Below are 19,944 nucleotides of genomic sequence, written 5' to 3' on the forward strand. Positions count from 1 at the left end.
GGGAAGAGAGTTATAAAAGACGGAGAAGAGTAAAAAGTAAAAACAAGGGCTGTCAAAGTTAATAATAACACGTTAACGCCACTCATTTCTTTAACGCATTAATGCAATTAGGTTTTAGCCGGCTCAGTTTTAAAGCGAGAGTAAAGATACTGGCATCATATAAAACTACAAAACCTGATGAATCCATCGGTACCAACCATGTCTTACTAGCTAGACGTTTAGGAGGTTAGATAACGCTCCAAACTTGCGCTAAATTTTGGCGAGGAAAAACCGGCAAAGCCATTTTCAAAGGGGTCCCTTGACCTCTGACCTCCAGATCAGTGAATGTAAATAGGTTCTATGTGTACCCACGAGTCTCCCCTTTACAGACATGCCCACTTTATAAGTTACAGCACTTCCACAGTTATTTTAACTCTTTAGACTTCCTGGTTCACGATTACGTGGATTGAATATGATTTGATTTTGTGCTCTCACGTAACTTCTGTACTTAAGTTACGCTACTTCCGGTGTTATTTACACCCAAACCGCAATCTTCTCCTAACCATAACTAAGTAGTTCCACTGTGAATGTTCTCTCTACTAATTCATGTTTTTGCATCCACTCTACTCCGCCGTTTTCGAGCTTCTAAAACGGAGACGTTTGAAAACGCTGCTGACCCCGTTTTAGTTTTAAAACTCCGGGGTTGCCTCGTCTACACATATACAGATATTTTTAAAAACAGATATTTTCCCCTCCGCTTAAAAAAAAACAAATCTGTTCACACAACCTTTGTTTTCTACAAAATATCTCAGTCCACACTTGAACGCAAAAACGATTCCAAACACTTGTTGTACTATTTACATGTCACCACAAGTGAAATCACGAGTTAAGGGTCAAGGAATTTTGTTATCAGCCTTCTCACTCCCTTTCCTTCGGCTTCATTACAGAAACACAAACTGCAGTCTTTTCCTAAACCTAACTAAGTAGTTTTGTTGCCTTTGTTGGACAGCAATAAATCAAAGTTTGTGATTCCCTACATGGAAGTGGTGAAACGATCAGTTGGCTCCTTTGTGATTTGGACTAACCCAACGGACTACGGCTGTTGAAAGAGCCCTGAGGGTCTGTATAAGGGGGTTTCTGGAGTCCAGTATGTGAAGGAGGGGTGTACAGTATGAAGTCTATATAGTGTTACACCCTCTATAAGAGGTCGTAGCTCCTCCAGGCTCGGCTGCAGACCTCCAGGGACTCTGATGGGTGGAGGACTGTAAGAGGAACAAGCTGCAGAAACACATAGTTTAAAGGAAAGACAGACTTGAACGTGTGTAATCAGTTTCAGCGTCTCGTTGTGTTCTTTGGCAGCGCGAGGTCAGTTTGATCTGATACTGAACGTGAGGGGAAATCAATATTTTGACACAGAGACACTAATAATATATCATCCACACACATAAAGAGGATTTGTCTTCTCTGCTCTCAGATCATGAAAACATCTCCTGCGCTGACTCTCTCGACCTCCTGTGAGTCGTCCACAAGTGGAAACATCAGCGTTAGTCAGTTGAAGGTTTTGTTCTCCCCTCCACCGTCCTTCAGCCTGACAGGAAGCACCAGCTTCATGGTGGAGTTGGTGTCTGATGCATTGATTTTCCTCCTCATGGTGGATTTTTGTCTTCTCTGTTCTTCAGAAAGCTGGAATGTTCTCACAAAAAATATACAAACAGGTTTGACATTTTCGCTCCACAATTATGGTCATGAGGCCGGCGGTTCTCACCCAGCGTTCATCGCTATAGCAACGAAAAGTAAAATAAAATATAACCCACAAATCAATGCATAATCCACGTTATCCTGAACCAGGAAGTATAAAGAGTGATAAACGCTGTGTAGGGACGAGGTCAAGTAACTTCTGTACTTAAGTAACAACACTTCTGTAGTTCTTTTAATAAAAACCACCATCTTTTCCAGAACCTAACTTAATAGTTTTGTTGCCTAAGCGTAACCCCCGGCTGCATCATTTTTTATTTTATTTTTTAACTACAATGGGCCTAATATGCCGTTGTAAATATCGAATCTTTTTCTCATATATTTGGCACTTTAATCTCAGAGAATATCTGATTTTTCCTTTTAAATTTATGACTTTATAATATCGGAAATTTGTGAGGTTTGTCTCGCAAATTTGCCACTTTAATCTAAGAATATTTCTCTTTTTTTCCTTATATTTACAACTTTAATCTCAGATGATATCCATGTTTTTTTCTCCTAAATTTATGACTTTATAATATCACAGATTTGTGAGTTTTTTTCTCATAAAATTGCCACTTTAATCTCGGAAAACTAAGTGGCAGCCTTAATACGCTGTCGTAAATATCAATACACGTAACACATGTCGAATCAGACTTTAATATTTGAGGAGAACTATTAAAGAGGAGGACGAGAGCTGGACGTTATTAAATGAGTTGTGTTGATCGGTGAGATGTGAAGCTGAAGGTGGTATCTTTACAGAGAGAGAGGTGGTCTGTCTCCTCTCTTTATTAAGTCCTACAGTAATGAGAGCTGATCAAAGGGACACGCTGTCTCCTGACTGACAGATCACAGACCAGGCTTTGTTTTAAACTCTTCACCAGGTACCTCTCCATCATAAATTACCCACAATCCCCTCAGGGCTGCTGACAGGTGATTATGGGCTGCTGGAGAGGACTTTCCATGACGCAGGTCATTTTAACTGTCTTAAACGGGACGTTTTCCAATAAATAATACATGTCTCACAATTCTTTTGAATCCAGACAGAAGACAGAGAAAGTAGAAGCAGAAGTAGTAGTAAAGGAACAGCAGCCGGGATGTAGTTTGTTTGTTTGTTTGCAATATACGGCATCTTCAAAAACCCTGAAAAGACCTGACAGAAAATGTTAATAATTGATTACTTGTGTATTTCAGATAAAAAATAAGCGTTAATCTCCGGTTCCAGCTTCTCAAAAGTGAGAATTTGCTGCTTTTTCTCAGTTTTATATAATTTTAACCTGAATAAGACATTTGAAGACGTCCGCTTGAGCAACTTTTAGTGAACACTTTTCACTATTTTCTGACTTTTTACAGAATAAATATTTTATAAATTGATCAGATGATGGAAAGATTCATTTAGAATGAGTTTTTCTTGGATTATAGAGAAGAGTTTCCTTCTTCAGACATCCATATTGTAGTTCAAATAAGGTCATTTATAGAAGCACTTTGGTTTCGTTTGGTTGTGTCTGATAGACGAAGAAAACTGATTTGTTTTAAGGTATTTATTTCTATGGAGGACAAAACCAAAAATAAATGATTCAATAAATAAATAAATGTCATTAAATGTAGCAAAAATAATATTATAAATACATGTAGCAATTAATTATTTGATCAAATGTGACATAAATTGATATTTCTGTTTTAATTAGCTTCTTTATTTATTTATCTTTGTTTTAATTCCCTTATTTATTTACTCTTCTGTTTAATTTTCTTTTATTTATAAATGTGTTTATTTTTCTTAATTTTAAATCTATTTATTTATTTTTGCATTTATTTTTATTTATTCATATATTTTATATTTATTTTTAAATGTATTTATTTATTTATGTATTTTGCATTTATTTTTTATGTATTTATATATTTTATATACATTTTTAAATGTATGTATTTATTTATGTTTTCTTGCATTTATTGATGTATTGATGTATTTTTTCATATATTTTATTTTTTATTTTCCCTTTTCACCCCATATTTATTTTCCCAAAACCAATTAATTTCTGTATTCTTTTCTTTATACGTTTCTTTATGCGTTTCTGTCACTCAACGTTTGTTTATTCATTAATTTATTTTTTATTTTGGCGAGTTTTGTCCTCCATAGAAGCCTCAACGTCTCCGTAATCAGAGTGATTTCTGCTCCTCTGACTCGTAGAGTTGTTGTACGTTAACTGATCTCACTGACTTCCTCCTCTTGTTATCTTCCCATCTCTCTCTCTTCCTTCCTCTTTCTCTCCTCCGTCCATCCCTCCCTCCCTCCAGGCGGCGTCCATCTCTCCGCGGAGGACTTCACCAAGGCCCAGAAGTACTGCAAGTACGCCGGCAGCGCCCTGCAGTACGAGGACGTCGGCACGGCCGTCCAGAACCTCCAGAAAGCCCTGAAGCTCCTCACCACCGGCAAAGAATGAAGGCTTTGTCCTCCTCCTCCTCCTCCTCCATCCCTCCCTCCTTCATCCCCCTCTCTCCTCCCCAGCAGCGCCGCTCTATCTGTCACTGATCTGGCCCACGGCGAGCGGAGGACGCAGGCATGAACACACACACACACACACACACACACTGAGGCCGGCCTGTGAAGAGAGACGTTCAGCTCGGCGTCAGAGGAGGACATGATGGAAATCAGTCTGTAACAATGGCTGCCTGTGTCTGACACTGTGACTGACGGACTGACTGACTGACTGACGGACTGACGGACTGACGGACTGACTACGACGGCATATGTAGGTAAAAATACAAAAATACTGAGCTCTGGTAATATTCTGAGAAAAAACTCAAAATTTCCGAGTTTAAACTCGTAAATATACAAGAGAAAAATCTTGGATAATTTCTGAGATTAAACTGGCAAATTTACGAGAAAAAACATACAAATTTTCAAGATTATTAAATTGTAAATATACAGGGAAAAAAATCTGATATTCTCTGAGATTAATGTGGCAAATTAACAAAAAAAAACTCATGCATTCTCTCTCTAAAGTCATAACTTTCGGAGAAAAAATGCAAATTTCCGTGATTATTAAATTGTGAATGTACGGGGGAAAAAATATGATATTCTCTGAGATTAATGTGGAAAATATACGAAAAAAAATCAGAATTTCCAAGATTATATAATTGTAAATTTACGAGAAAAAAATGAAAATTTTCGAGATTATTAAATCGTAAATATACGGGAAAAAATCTGATGTTCTCTGAGATTAAAGTGGCAAAATTAAGAGAAAAAAATGTATTAATTTCTGAGATTATACAGTCGTAAATTTGCAGGAAAAAAAATTACAAATTAAAAAAGAAATGCAAATTAAATCAAATACATCTTCAACTTGGAAATTCTTTTTTCAGAATTAGATTTTTTTCTCGTAAATTTGCCACTTACATTTCAAAGAATATCCAATTTTTTTTCTCGTAAATTTACAACTATTATCTATGAATTTCTGACTTTGTTTCTCTGAATATTACCCCCCCCCCCCCCCGCTTCCCCCATCCCCCGAATGGTAGAGCCAGGCAGCTAATTAGCTTATTTTAGCACCTAGCTGTTTTTACCGTTCGGATCCAAAAGATGAGATTTGACGAGTCGGTGAGCTTTAGAGGTGACAGGCTAGCTGTTTCCATCTGCTCCCAGTCTTTATGCTAAGCTATGCTAACTGTAATAGGACAGATACGAGACTGACATCAATCTTGTCATCAGACTCTCTGCAAGACAGCAGCTAAGCGTGTTTCTGAAAATGTTGAGGGATAAGTGGTTAGCTGACATGCTACGTAGCAAACTACGACACTAACAGACAGCTGACGGACGGACTGAACATCGTTTACAAGCAGACGATCAACCAGGAGTGAGTTCAGACAGCAGCTTCATCCATAATATCAGAGGAAAAACTGATCCCAGAAACATCTTGATGTGTGATAACGCAGCAGAATGTAACGACACTTTAATTTAACTCCGTGTTTTCTGTTTTACGAGTTAATCTGTCTCGTTGTGTTTCATCGTGTTTATATCGACAATAAAGAAATTGAACTTGACAGTAAATCCGAGAGTACATATCGCTGCTGCTGCTGCTGCTGGACTGTTAATCCTCAGAGACGTCCTCTGACGTTTGCTTTCTTGGAGGTTTTTGAACGATCACTTTCTCTGTATATGTGGATTATTAATCTGACAGCGGGCGGCCGTCTTTCTTTCTTCCTGGTTGGTATTTAGCATTTAAGTTTCTCTGAAATTCTTTGAGTGGGACTTCTTCACAAAGATCATCTGTCAGATTCACTTTGAATAAAATATTTGAAATGATGATACTCTGTGTTTGTTGTGTTTAGAGCTGCACTCACTGGATGTGACATCATCTGTGATGTTAACTGGCACCTTGTTTTATTAATTCTCTTTACAAACTGGGTTCACCGTTTTGATGTCATATTATACCCAAAGACTATATATAGAAGCAAAGAGACAAAACTACAGTGTTGTTTTTAACAACAGCCACTGCCGCCATTTTGGACTGAAAACCCTCATTATATTTATTTCCAAATCTTTTTTTATTACGTTTTTTTTGCAGACATGGCAAAGAGGTCATCTTATCAAATGTAGAACATAACTCCGTGACCGTGACATGAAATAAAAACAGAAAAAGGACCACCCCATGCTGGTCTTGGTCACACAAAAGGGAGAAAATTAAATACATAGAAAAAAAATAATAGTAATAAATTAAAATAATTAAAAATAGTAAATAAATAAAAAGAAAAAATTCTATGAAATCAAATAATGGATTTAGTTGTTTTTTTTTAAAGCTTATTATATTAATATTATTTTATTCAATACCGGCCATTTTGGTAGAATATGACAATAGATTATAAATTATTTTGTTTTATTTTGTAAAGCACTTAGGACGTAATATAAATAACTAATACAAATTTGAAATATGTGCATCAAACACATACAATATATAAGCACAGTATAAGTAAATATAAATTAAAATAAAAAATGCTGCAATGTGATTAGACAAATAGTCATGACTGAATACCAAAACATGGTCATCAAAGAAGGAGGAGGAGGAGAAGGTAACTGATCGTCTATGTCTGAGTAGGAAACATGTGTTTCTAATTTAGTTCATAACGATGTTTTCTGAAGGAAACAGGAAGTTACAAACCTCCAGTTCAAAGTGTCTCAACTCGTCTTAAAACTTTACCTCCTCACACAGTCCGTCTCTGCACTGAGTCACGTTACTTCATCTTTGGGATCATAAACAGACACATTCGTACGACAGCGTATTACGGTCATTGTAGGTAAAAAAAAAAAAAAATGCGAGAATAAAGTCGTAATATTACGAGAATAAAGTCGTAATATTACGAGAATAAAGTCGTAACTTTACGAGAAAAGAAGTCGCAAAATTATGAGAATAAAGTCGGAACTTTGCGAGAAAAATAAGTTGTAATATTACAAGAATAAAGTCATAACTTTACGAGAAAAAAAGAAAATAACACGTAAAATTATTACTTTGTAATATTATGACTTTATTTTCGAAATCTCAGATTTTTTTTTTTTCCTCAATTTCCCCTGGTATAGTCTGTTATCTGCTTTTCAAATTAAAAGTATTTTTCTGTCTCACTGGGTGTATCTCATGTCTCTCCTGGTCCGTTTGTTTAAATCTATAGAAGTTGTTTTTTTTACCTTTAAGAGCTCTGATTCCAGTCTTCTGTCATAAACCTGGTTTTATTTAGCGAGTCGATCTGCCAGGAACAGAACGTTTTTCTTTTTTGTTGATGTTACACAATCTGCTGAATATCTCTCCTCTCTCCAGCTCTTCTCTCTCCTCAAAATGTAGTGTTTTTAGAGTGGAGTTTGTTGGGAAGTTTTTCTGTTCTACTCGCGTATAAAGAATACTAAATAAAGTAGTGAGTGAGGTTGTGATGGACAGTTCCCATCATAATGCAGCCTCCTCACTCACCGTTTTATCAGCAGGAAAATCAGTTTAAAGTCAAATGAGACGCAGCGTCTCTTTGTTCTCTTTGACCTCCAGCTTTATCACAACATGTTCATCATGTTTAACATCTCTGTTGTTTCTCTGACGATGTTGTTGCTGTTTGAACCTTTTCTTTTCCTTTTATTTTGGTGGTATTGTTAGAAGTATTCAGATCCTTTACTTCAGTAGAAGTAGTAATACTAAAGTTTAAAAATACTTCATTACAAGTAAAAGTTCCAAATGTTGCTCAAGTAAAAGTATTATCAGCAAATTGTACTTAAAATAACAAAAGTGTTTTATTATTATATAATATAATATTACTCTGTTTTTATTACATGTTAGAGCATTTTAATGCTGTAGTTCCACAATGTGGAGACAATTTTAGATATTTAGTTATACTACTGGGTAGATTAGTAGTATAGTATGCTGACATGGTAACACTTTAAAATAACCATCATTAATAAATGGTAAATTGATAGTTAATTTACGTGAAAAACTTCTGATATTCTCGGAGATTAAAGTGACGAATTTACGAGAAAAACTCACAAAATTTACTATATTATTAAATTGTAAATTTATGAAAAAAAAACATATACAGCATATTCGGGCCATTGTAGTTAAAAAATAATAATATAAATGATGCAGCTGGGGGATGGGGGGTAATATTCAAATAAAAAAAGTCAGAATTTCAGAGATTAAAGTCATAGATTTACGAGAAAAAAATCTACTCTGCGAGATTCTAAAGTCATAACTTTACTAGAAAAAAAACTGGGATATTTTCCGAGATTAAAGTGGCAAATTTACGAGAAAAAAACGAATTCTGAGAAAAGACTAAGAATTTCAAAATTTAAAATGGATTTGATTTAATAATCTTGAAAATTGTATTTTGCTTTCTTTCTCGTAAATTTGCCAATTTAACCTCAGAGAATATCAGATCAGTAGTTACTCTCCACCACTGTATTTTTTTTAATATTATATTTATTGGTTTGTTGTTCATTTTAAAACAACAGAACAAACATTCACAAACGTCCCTAATAATCACATTCTCGGTACAAAGAAACTTAATAAACCTAATATTAATATAAAATAAGCCATTATAGATACAGGAAAAACATATTATATACAAAGAATAGATATATAAGTAAAAAGAATATACACAAGTAAAAGAAATAAAATTTAAAACAATAAAATAAAATAAAATCTATTTATATATACATATACAGTATATACTGTATACATATATACATACATACACATATACGCACACGCAGTATATACACATACAAAAACACATATACATATAATCAATTAAAAAAAACAGTGTACAATTCAGTCATCATCCTATTCTAAAAAAATAAATAATAAAATAAATAAATAAAGTAGTAACTCTCCACAAGAAAAAAATCTAATCTGCGAGATTATAAAGTCATAACTTTACTAGAAAAAAAACTAGTAAAGAATTGTGCAAAATAAATAAAATAAATAAAGTAGTTTCTCTCCACCACTGTATTAAAAATAGAACCTCCTTATGTTTTCTGTTATTTTAATGAGGTTCTGATCTGAGTGTGTTTGACTGATTTTATTTTGAAAAGTTGGCCCTGTATGCGTCCAGCTACATTGCTACATTTTGACAACTTGACCGGAAGTGTATTGTTCCATTCCTTCCAGCTTGACTCAGCTTCGACTCCTCGACTCTCCGCTGTTTCTGTTCGCTCTCAGTGGAAGAAGAAGAAGCATCTTCACACCGCCTCCGGTACCGGGGGAGTCCGGGTTAGTGAAGAGTAACCACCGGGCAGGAGAGCAGCAACATCTCTCTCTCCATCTCTCTCCAACTCTCTCAATATCTCTCCATCCAACCTCTCCAAACTTTGGAGAGCTTTTACGCGTCACCGAGGCGCGCTGTGGATTTTGCCTGAAAAAGTTTGAGCTCAAGAAAAAGTTCCTTCCAGACTTTGTGGAGTCAGAATGCTCCTTCAGGAGGACCAGCTGCTGCTCCACTGAACACATGTGAGTCCTCACACATTCAATATTCACATCCCACCTGAATATATGGAGCTTTATGGTGGTTTTGGTGGTTTTGATGGTGGTATTGGTGGTGTTTATGTTGGTGTTTCCATTAGAACCTAACTGAACATCTTCATGTTAGAAGGTGGTTTTGATGGTTTTGATGGTGGTAATGGTGGTTTTGATAGTTTTTATGGTAATATTGGTGGTTTTGATGGTTTTGATGGTGGTATTGGTGGTATTGGTGGTTTTGATGGTGGTATTGGTGGTTTTGATGGTTTTGATGGTCGTTGTGATGGTTTTGATGATGGTATTGGTGGTTGTGATGGTTTTGATGGTGATATTGGTGATTTTGATGGTTTTGATGGTGGTATTGGTGGTATTGGTGGTATTGATGGTATTGATGGTGTTTCCGTTAGAAACCAAAATGAACATCTTCATGTTAGAAGCTTCGGTGCATTTTGTCTCCCAGCAGCAGCTTTTTATTCTTCATTAAATGTGATTTATATATATATATATAATGATATAACCAGTCAGTGTGTAGAGTTGTATTTTTTTGTGGTGTTTTTCTAAAATCTGCTGCTGAAACTTCTTCATTGTTTGTTCAAGTTGATCCAAAGTGAAGCTGCAGCTCTTCGGTCTGTCTAAACTTTGACATTGAACTTCTGTTTCTTTAAAAGACAAGTTAATACCCCCTCTCCTCCCAGAGCTCCCATTGTTCCCAGTGCTACCAGAGTGTGTTGATTAACCAGTTAGAAGTTGTGACTCTGTGATTGAGCTGCAGTTTGATTTAAAGAGGAACATATTGAGTCTTTTCTCTAGTGACCTGAGAGCTGAACTCTCCGCTGGAAAACCCAGAGAAGCTGTTTTCCATGATACTGCTGCTGCTGCTGCTGCTGCTGCTGATGATGATGATGATGATGTTTACACTCAACTCAGCGACATGAAGACACTTCATTCTCTTCTGACAAGTCAAAGTCCTGAATATTAATCATAAAAGTCTCTATTAAAGTAGAGATATTCGGTAACCATCACAGACCTGTAGGGGAGGTTATAATGATGCTCATGTTAGATAATAAACTCAGATTCCTGTATTCAGTTAACTCCTCAGTTACATGAAGATCTAAAAGTTTTCTTCAGGAATGAAAATCTGATTTTATTTATTTATTTATCTGTTAGTTTATTTCAACACAGTCTCACGGCAGTTCGTGAAAGAGTCATGAAATTTAATACATTTGATTCGTTTACATATAGACAAATTTCCCTTTTTTTTTCTAATGACACTAAGAACGACTTTCAACGATGTGTTTTTCTTGCGTTTTGCTACGAATGTCCAGCAACACGTGACGCAAGAGTCATTATCCGCCCCAGTCTTTTCAAAATAAAACTACTTAGTTAGGTTTAGGCAACAAACTACTTTGTTAGGTTAGGAAAAAGATCGCAGTTTGGGTTTAAATGACACCGGAAGTAACGTAACTTAAGTATGGAAGTCAACGTTGACTTCTGGTTTCACGCTCCACATGAACACCGGCCTCCTGGGAGAAAGTCCTGTAATTTTGACCCACCCATCCACCCCGACCTTCTCCCTACGCGGTGCTCGCTGCTCTCTAGACTTCCTGGTTCACAATTACGTGGATTACAAATGAAATTATTTTGTGCTGAGGGTCACGAAAAACGTGAAATTTGTGTCTATGTACACAAATCAATACATTAAATTTTGTGACTACTGATGTGCGACTGGGCTGATTTATCATATTCTGTGTGTTCTCTTCGGCCCAGATGTCAAGCAAACATCAGTCCGTCCTCTCCGTACTCATGTTTAAGATGTGTTTCACCTGTGTCCATCTCAACAAATACCAGCACAGGCAGCCCGCGTTTTGTTTCACTTGGGAACGGTCCGCCTTAAAATAACTCCAGAAGTGCTGCATTTCTCCCGTGTGAAACCAGAAGTCAACGTTGATTTATTTGTCACATAACTTCGTACTTAAGTTACAGCACTTCCAAAGTTATTTAAACCCAAACTGCGATCTTTTCCTAAACCTAACTAAGTATTTTTATTTTGAAAAGACTGGAGCGGAAATTGACTCTTGCATCCCGTGTTGCTGGACATTAAAACGCACAAAAAAATATGTCGTTGAAAGTCGTGCTGAGCGTCACGAAAAAAAAAAGGGAAATTTGTGTCTATGTACCCGAATCAAACAGATTACTTTTTGTGACTATTTCACCACCTGCCGTGAGACTGAGTTGGAGTATTATTTTGATAAATACAGGTGAAACTAGGACCAGAGTAGGAAAGTTCATCAAATTTTGGGCTAAAAGAATGTCGTTTAGACCTTTTTAATGCCCTTAAATGTCAAAATGAATCGAATTTGGACGTTAAACTGTCCAAAACTTTGTGATACTACAGTGTAATAAAGATCAGTACATCATCGTTGTGTTTGTTGGTCGGATGGTCGGACTTGCTGGAGTTAAGTGAGGAGTATATTTCAGGTAATGTTGGGGAGTATTGTTGAATACTTAGTGTGATTTTGACCTCAGTGAGTTTCTGTTGTCATCCTGTGTGATGCTTCTGTGTGAGAAAAGGACAGGAAGTGGATTTTATTGTGAAGTGTCTGGTTGGTAAATAAACAAGTGGCGGTGGTTTTAATGTTGGGAGGTAGAGATAAAAGTGATCATGTTGGAGTCTTTATCAGAACCTCATAGCGATGTTAAGACGATGTTATAAGAGTTGGACGTGTCCACAGCGACTCTGGACTCTATCAAAGAGCGTGTTGTTGAAGGTGGACGCCGTCACTGCCAGCTGTTACACAACCCGAGAAGGCCATAACGCCCCACAGAACACACCGTGGTCCCAAGGAGGTGGAGGATGTCTTTAAAAATACCATCCTGCTGCTGACAGGAAGTGCTCCTCAGGTGTCACCTGGGACACCTGAGGACGGGTCACAGCTGGTAACATGATGACATAATGTAGAAGTTCAGGAATGTGTTTTAATTAAAGTGACGGGGTGATTTGATCCTGGTGACATTATTCGGAGGAGGAGGAGGAGGAGGAGGAGTTCTCTCCCTGCAGTCAGAGGAATCACATAAAACAGGCTGAAAACAGCCATGAGGAGGTGAAGAAGTCTCTCAGAACACCTGAATTACAACATGCTGAAAGGTTATTATGGAGTTATTGCCAATGATGCCAAAAATATTCTGCCTACTGCAGCTTTAATCAACGACGGAGGGTCGTATGGAAACACCTTGGGTTTCACACATTGCAGGAAAAGCAGAGCTAGACATCACGGCTAAAGTTGCATGCTAAACGTTATCGTATTGCGGTAACGTTGCGGTAGAGCCAGCCGTCGCTCTCATCTCCGTGGTCAAATGGGCCGACGCTACAACTGTAGAGCACCCAGATACTGACATTTATGTTCTCTGCATTGAAACGGCCCCGATGGAGCTGATCATAGATGGATAAAGAGAACGGAGCTGACGGGAGAGCTGGAGACCACCTTGGAGAAATTAGAGGAAGTAGACACGTGGCACTACGTCTGCTTTTCAAAATAAGGTGTTAACAAAGGGAACTGTATATACAAAATACATCTATGGAAATAAGATTGATGGATTATATTCACCAGGAGTATAAAACATTACATGTCCCTTATAAATTAAAAAGAAAATACCACTAATCTGTGAGGGAAATGTCTTTATATTCTTTGATTTTTGGGTTGCTGGATAATAAATAATTCCTGACAATGACTGATATTCTAAGAAAGGCCAAAATATGTCCGAAAAATGTCTAAAATATGTCTGAAAAAAGGCAGAAAAAATGCCAAAGCATGTCCGAAATATTTCCCCAAAAATGCCTAAATATGTCCGAAAGAAAGGGCCTAAAAAAGACAGAAATATGTTCAAACAAAAGCCCGAAATATGTCTGAATAAAAGTCTGAAAAACGTCTGAAATATTTCCAAAAAAAAGGCTGAAAAAAGTATCGTCAAACAGATTGGTGCAAAAGTATGTCAGAAATCAAACAGTCTTAGAGAAAGAAACATGAGAAAGTGTGAAGGACGATAGAGGAATAATCACTAGTTACAGCCCACTAAACCACTCGTGGAAAGTTTTTTTTTTTCTTAATTTAAAGGTGACTTTCTGAGGGTTCTTTTGGTGTGAATCCCTCCGTGTGATTGTGTGATCCAGGACTTCTTCGTCTTCTTCTTCTTGGACCACAAAATGTCTGACTCCAGGCGGCCGGCTGCCGTCCAGCCCTGCAGACACATGAATCGCTCTCTTTATGTGGTCGCGTCCGCAAGCCTTGTTCGCTGACCTCGCTCCGCTTGTCATTTCCATAGTGAGGAGGGGAGGAGGGAGGAGGGAGGAGGGGAGACGAGGAAACAAGACGCACGAGTTGACAAAGAGGCGAGTTTTCTTTAATGTCAGGAGCTGCATGAATTTGCAGCTCTGAGCTGGACGATGAAACCAAACCGAGTTCTGTTCTCTCTCTCTGCTTTAAACATGTATGATGCCCATTCACACACTGAGAGCAGCTGAGAGTAAATTGAATTAAAAGTTCACTAAGTCTCAGTCTTCATCTCTTTTACATCCTCCACCTTGAGTTCAGCCGCCGCCTCGACTTCTTCAAACACTCGGAGATCCTCCGCTGCTCCGGAGACAAACACACCTCTTCCTGTCTGTCCAAACTTTAAGATCAACTTTATCATTATTCATGATGATCTTCTGAGCTTTAACTAGCAGCTGGAACAAGAAAAGTGTTGGTTCACACCTGAAGTTTACCTGATTCAAATCACAGCTGATGGATGTTAGGGCCGTCCAAATTCCATTTTACGCCACTAATTGCTTTAACGCATTAACACAACTTGTGATTTTTAGGTTGTAGCGGACTCAGTTTTAAAGCTAGAGTGAAGATACTGGTATCATGTGAAACTAGAAAACCTGATGAATCCAAAGGTACCAACCATGTCATACTAGCTTGTCATGAAGGAGGTTATATAACGCTCCAAACTTGTGCTAAATTTTGGTGAGGAAAAACTGGCATGGTCATTTTCAAAGGGGTCCCTTGACCTCTGACCTCCAGATATGTGAATGTAAATGGGTTCTATGGGTACCCACGAGTCTCCCCTTTACAGACATGACCACTTTATGATCATCACATGCAGTTTGGGGCAAGTCATAGTCAAGTCAGCACACTGACACACTGACAGCTGTTGTTGCCTGTTGGGCTGCAGTTTGCCATGTTATGATTGGAGCATATTGTTTATGCTAAATGCAGTACCTGTGAGGGTTTCTGGATCAATATCTGTCATTGTTTTGTGTTGTTAATTGATTTACAATAAGAAATATAGACATACATTTGCATAAAGCAGCATATTTGTCCACTTCCATGTTGATAAGAGGATTAAATACTTGACTAATCTCCCTTTAAGTTGGAGCTGGAGTCCGGGTGCAGTTAGCCTAGCTTAGCATAAAGACTGGAAGCGGGGGGAAACAGCTAGCATGGCTCGGTCGGTTTCTTCACAGAGACAACACGACTCCAGCAAGTCAACTAACAGTTCCAGCACGTAACTTTGGTGTTTTTTTACATTTCCGTTTGTTTGTACGATTTGGAAAAAAATATAAAATTGCGATTGTTTCGACTGATATTTAAATTTTGCGATATCAGAGGTGAATGATAATTTTTACATCATTATTCTTATTTTCATTGAAAAACATGTTAAAATGATTATGGTAACAAACAAAGATGTTTTCTTAAGTCTGTAGAATATGATGAGTAGGGCAGGATATCTCTACAGAACCACAATATTTCATTTAATACATTTAATTAATAAAAGAAAAAATTAAACAGAAGAGTAAATAAATAAATAAGGGAATTAATACAAAGATAAATAAAAAAAGAAGCAAATTAAAACAAGAACTATACATTTATGTCACATTTTATCAATTAATGAATGGCTACGTTTATTTTTAATATTATTTTTGCTACTTATGACTTATGAATTATTTATGAATTAATTAATTTGTTTATTAATTTGTTTATTTATAGAGTCATTTATTTATGATTAAATTAAGAATTTCTAGCAGCCTGAAAGTTTATTTCCAGGACCTCCTCGCAAATAAGGATAAATAAATAAGTAAATGAAAAAATAAATAAATAAATAAAGGTAAAATAAATAAATAAAACAAATGCACAATGAAACATAAAAAACATGTGAAGTTGTGATTGGCTCCTCGTGTTGGCTGATGTCATCAATGAGGAGCCAATCGGCAGCAGACACAGCTGAGTGTCATCAGTCAGTGATCAGTCAGTCTGGAGGGAGATCCAACAGAACGACAGCTGAAGGTGAGCTGATGTCCTTCATCCATCCGTCATTCAGCTGAAGTCACCAGAGAGACGACAGGTGGAATCTGACAGTCAGCCAGTAGAAACTGTGTCTTCATTATTTACCGTATTATTGACGTGCTGATTCAGGCGTGTTGTGAAGGACTGAAGGAACCAGTCTGGTGCTAATGAGGTCTGGTTTCCACTGCTGGGACTTAACAACGTGCAGCTCCTCATAACATGAACCTTTAAAGAGCTGTGAGCTTCCTCCCGGTGTTCCCAGCGCTCTTCTCTCTTCATGTTGTTATGTGGCCCCGCAGGGCCGGCTGCAGCCCTTCAGCGGCCCGAGGCCACGTTCGGATTTGGAGACATGAAGGCTTATTAACCTTTTCATTATGAAGAAATTAAATGTGATAATATTAGATATGTGCATCTGTTGACATCTGTCCGTCCAGCGATGTTACCTCCTGACCCAGACTCGGGCTGATGTGTTAAGCGTGGCACTGTGCGCCTCCAAACTAAATCCAGGTCTGTTTGGGGGCCACCATCAGCTGGTCAGTCGGCTAAAACAACTTTAATCCTTTGTGTATTAAAGTAAAGGCTGTCCTTCTACAAACTAAAGCAGTAGCATCATGGTGGTGACCGATGTGGTTGTTGTGATGTGACGTCACATCTGAAAATGTGGTTTACTTTAAATAGCAACATTTAGAAAAGGTGCCGTTGTTCTGGAGCCACAGAGGGACCAGTCACTGTTCGTGTCTCTAACCTTAAATCAAGTATTTAATTTATTTGCACAATGAGGCAGAAATGCATAAAGAAATGTAAAAAGAAACGAATACAGAAATAAATACGTTTGGGTGAAATGCAAAGGAATAAAGAAAGAAAGAAATGCATAGATACATAAACATACACATTTATAAATAAATAAAAAATAAATGCAAAAATCAATAAATACATTTTAAAATTAATAAAAACAAATACAGAACAAATAAATACATTTGGGGAAATCGATAAAGCGTGAAATGCAAAGGAAAAATTGTGCATAAATAAATAAATACATACATGTAAAAATAAATATAAAATATATTAAAAAAAAATTAAAAACTAAATAAGAAATAACTGTAAAACTAAATAAATAAATATACACATTTGAAAATAAATATAAAATATAGAAATAAATAAATGAAAAATAAGTGCAAAAAAAATTAATTACATTTTTAAAAATTAATGGAAATAAATACATTCAATTAAAGATAAATTAAGGAAGAAACCAATTAAAACAGAAATATCAATATATGTCACATTTTATAAATTAATTAATGGCTGCATTTATTTTTAATAATAATTTTGCCACATTTAATGACATATTTATTTGTTTATCATGTTATTTTTTTTATTATTTTATTTTTTATTTTGTCCGGTATCATCAGCCCGGTTTGGGTCACATGATCCTGTCAGATCAGACTGTTGTTATCAGATGAGCTGCAGAGTCTCGTCAACATGTTTCAGGGCGTCAGCCTTTAAAAACTCTCTCCTCTGGGTCTTCTGTAGAAACCGGCAGGTTTCAGTTTGTTTTAGTGCCAGAACATAATCGGCTGAGTTGAGTAACACTGAGAAAACATCAGAGTGTTGAAATAAAACATTTGTTATACTGAGTTTATCTGCCAAACATAATAAACACGTTCAGTACGGGGATTTCTCCTGCTGATGGACGTCGACTCACAACAATAAAAGGCTGATAGTTTATCAGCTAACGTTAGTCATTTTTAAATTCACCAAACTTTAGTTTTTTTAAGGGCAGACTTGTGGATGTTTTGGCATTGAACCCTGATGACCTTTAGACGACGGCTTCCTCCACCTGTTGGTGAGCAGATAAGAGCGTCTCGACCTCCATCCAGACAATAATAATATGATATAAAATGTTAGAAAACAGCGGAAAAATGCTGACGTCTTTATTCTTTAACACTCTGAAACCTCAAAATATTAAATTTATAAAGATATGAAACAGACGAAAGCAGTGACATTGACGAAGCTGTCGATGTGATTTTATCAGTTTTAAAGGTCAATTAATTTGGTTGAACCACAAACTCTCGTCTCATTAGCGGCTCAGGTGTCTTTTAACATCAGCATCACCTGATGGAGCAATTTGATTGGCTCTCTTGGGGGTTGAAGGTGTAAACACAAATTATGATTTATGCATACCGTACCCGACTGTTTTCATCCAATCAACTGCAGTAGTTTATGAGATAATAGTGAAAATGCTTTTAAAAATTGTTCTACGTCATTGTGAGCATGTTGGGCTGCGGACTCTTAGTCTTAGCTTTTATGTCTCTTTATTTATTTTATTTTGAAAATGATTTACAGCGATGAATATGCAATTAATTATGATTAACTGTGAACAATCATGCCATTCATTTTGATTAAACATTTTAATGGATTGACAGCCCTATAATATATATATTTCCCATTATCTGACGATTATTTAGACCCAATATTTATGGTGAAAACCACAACAAGTTGATATTGTTGCACTAACTGATGTCCTCTGTTCCTGCAGGGAGTCCTGTACAGGCAGCGCAGGAGGAGGAGGAGGAGGAGGAGGAAGAGGAAGGTGGAGGCTCCATCATGTCGTCCCAGTCGTCCTGCTGTGGATGAGTCTGCACAGAGACGGTAGGATCACCACTCTTTTTGATCAGAACAGGAAGTGTCAGGACGGATAGATTTAGTCTCTAATCGAGCAGCTGACCTGACCCGTTGCTCTCACAGCTGTTCATCTGAAGAAGAGTCAATCCCACCGAGTAGAAGGTGGAGACTTTAATTTCCCCTCACCTGAGATTTAATCAACATCTTTTACACATGAGGAGCCTCAAATCTAAAACTTTAACACAAAACTTCAGCTGCAATAAAACTCTGCCTGAACATTAAGGGTATGCTATCACAGCTGCAGCACAACAGCGACCCAATCTGGGAACCCTTCATCTATCGGTCTGATGAAGGATAAGCCTCTGGTGCAACCCGTTCTCACTCCCAATCATAAACCACCGTTTGGTCATAAAGTAGCCGAGAACTCAACTTTATACAAATGAGGAACATGCGATGTGACTGTCCGTCTCTTGAATCGCACCGCCACACTACCAGAATGCATTGAACGGCTGATTACATAGACAATGAATGGGAAGCGTGGAAAGGACGGAGGCTGTGGACACGTACCATAACACGAACTAAGTGGTTGTGTTGCCTAAACTTAACTTCCTGTGAAAACAAAATTTATGTTGAAAGGACGCTATGCATGTAACGAGCATATATTGACACGCCATCAATATGAGGGTCCTCACAAGTATAGTGTTTATGGTTCCCATTAATCTCCATCACACCGTCAGTCAGTCGACCGCCGCAGAAATCCATCAGAAAAGAATCAGCTGTGAGAGCAAATCAACAGAAATCTCTTGTTCTGACACAACGAGGCCGTCGGTTAGATGATGAGTGGAGCTGTGAATCATTAGGACTCATTACATGTAATGATGTTAGTGTCCACAGTAAAGTAAAGTCCATTATTATGTGGAGATATTTTAATTAAAATTAAATCTGAATGGGAGTTTGTGTTATGGCCACGAGGCATTAAATTATTATTATAATTAAACATAGCAGAGAGTTGAGAACTTCACAGGACGACTGTGCTTTTAATGACTAAATGTTAAATTAGATTTAATTCTCCAATGTCATAGTGATGATTAAACTTGAGAATTACCCTCTACTGTAAAGACTAACGCTGTCTTTCATTTCATTTCATGCTATAAGATGCTTTTAATTTAATATAATATGAACGTGTTTTGTTTTTCCATGTTTTCTGCTGCTGTTGGAAGAAACGTTCTGACTTGAATAGAAAACTTTTTGTGTCATTGTCCTGCTAAAGAAAGCTCTTTGTGTGCTTCATGGGAACATCA

The 19,944-nt window shown here is 37.1% G+C and overlaps 2 protein-coding genes across 5 annotated transcripts in view; both read left to right on the plus strand.

Moving 5' to 3' along the window:
• vta1 (vesicle (multivesicular body) trafficking 1) overlaps positions 1–6,016 on the plus strand; it is a 62,524-nt gene extending 56,508 nt beyond the window's left edge. Inside the window, exon 8 of the mRNA XM_037750469.1 lies at positions 4,006–6,016. Coding sequence (XP_037606397.1) covers positions 4,006–4,151 — 146 coding nt within the window. The 3' untranslated portion in view covers positions 4,152–6,016. The remainder of the gene's footprint in view (positions 1–4,005) is intronic.
• Positions 6,017–9,353: 3,337 nt separating this feature from the next.
• Positions 9,354–19,944, plus strand: part of adgrg6 (adhesion G protein-coupled receptor G6) — an 84,736-nt gene continuing 74,145 nt past the window's right edge. For 2 of the 4 annotated variants that reach the window (XM_037750458.1, XM_037750461.1), the window contains exons 1-2: positions 15,948–16,021; positions 18,558–18,670. In XM_037750458.1, coding sequence (XP_037606386.1) covers positions 18,652–18,670 — 19 coding nt within the window. In that variant the 5' untranslated portion in view covers positions 15,948–16,021; positions 18,558–18,651. Of the gene's footprint in view, positions 9,687–15,947; positions 16,080–18,557; positions 18,671–19,944 lie in introns of those variants that run through there. The other 2 variants (XM_037750460.1, XM_037750459.1) reach the window with 2 other exon arrangements.

The sequence above is a fragment of the Sebastes umbrosus genome, chromosome 18 (assembly GCF_015220745.1).
Source record: "Sebastes umbrosus isolate fSebUmb1 chromosome 18, fSebUmb1.pri, whole genome shotgun sequence".
Taxonomy (NCBI): domain Eukaryota; kingdom Metazoa; phylum Chordata; class Actinopteri; order Perciformes; family Sebastidae; genus Sebastes; species Sebastes umbrosus.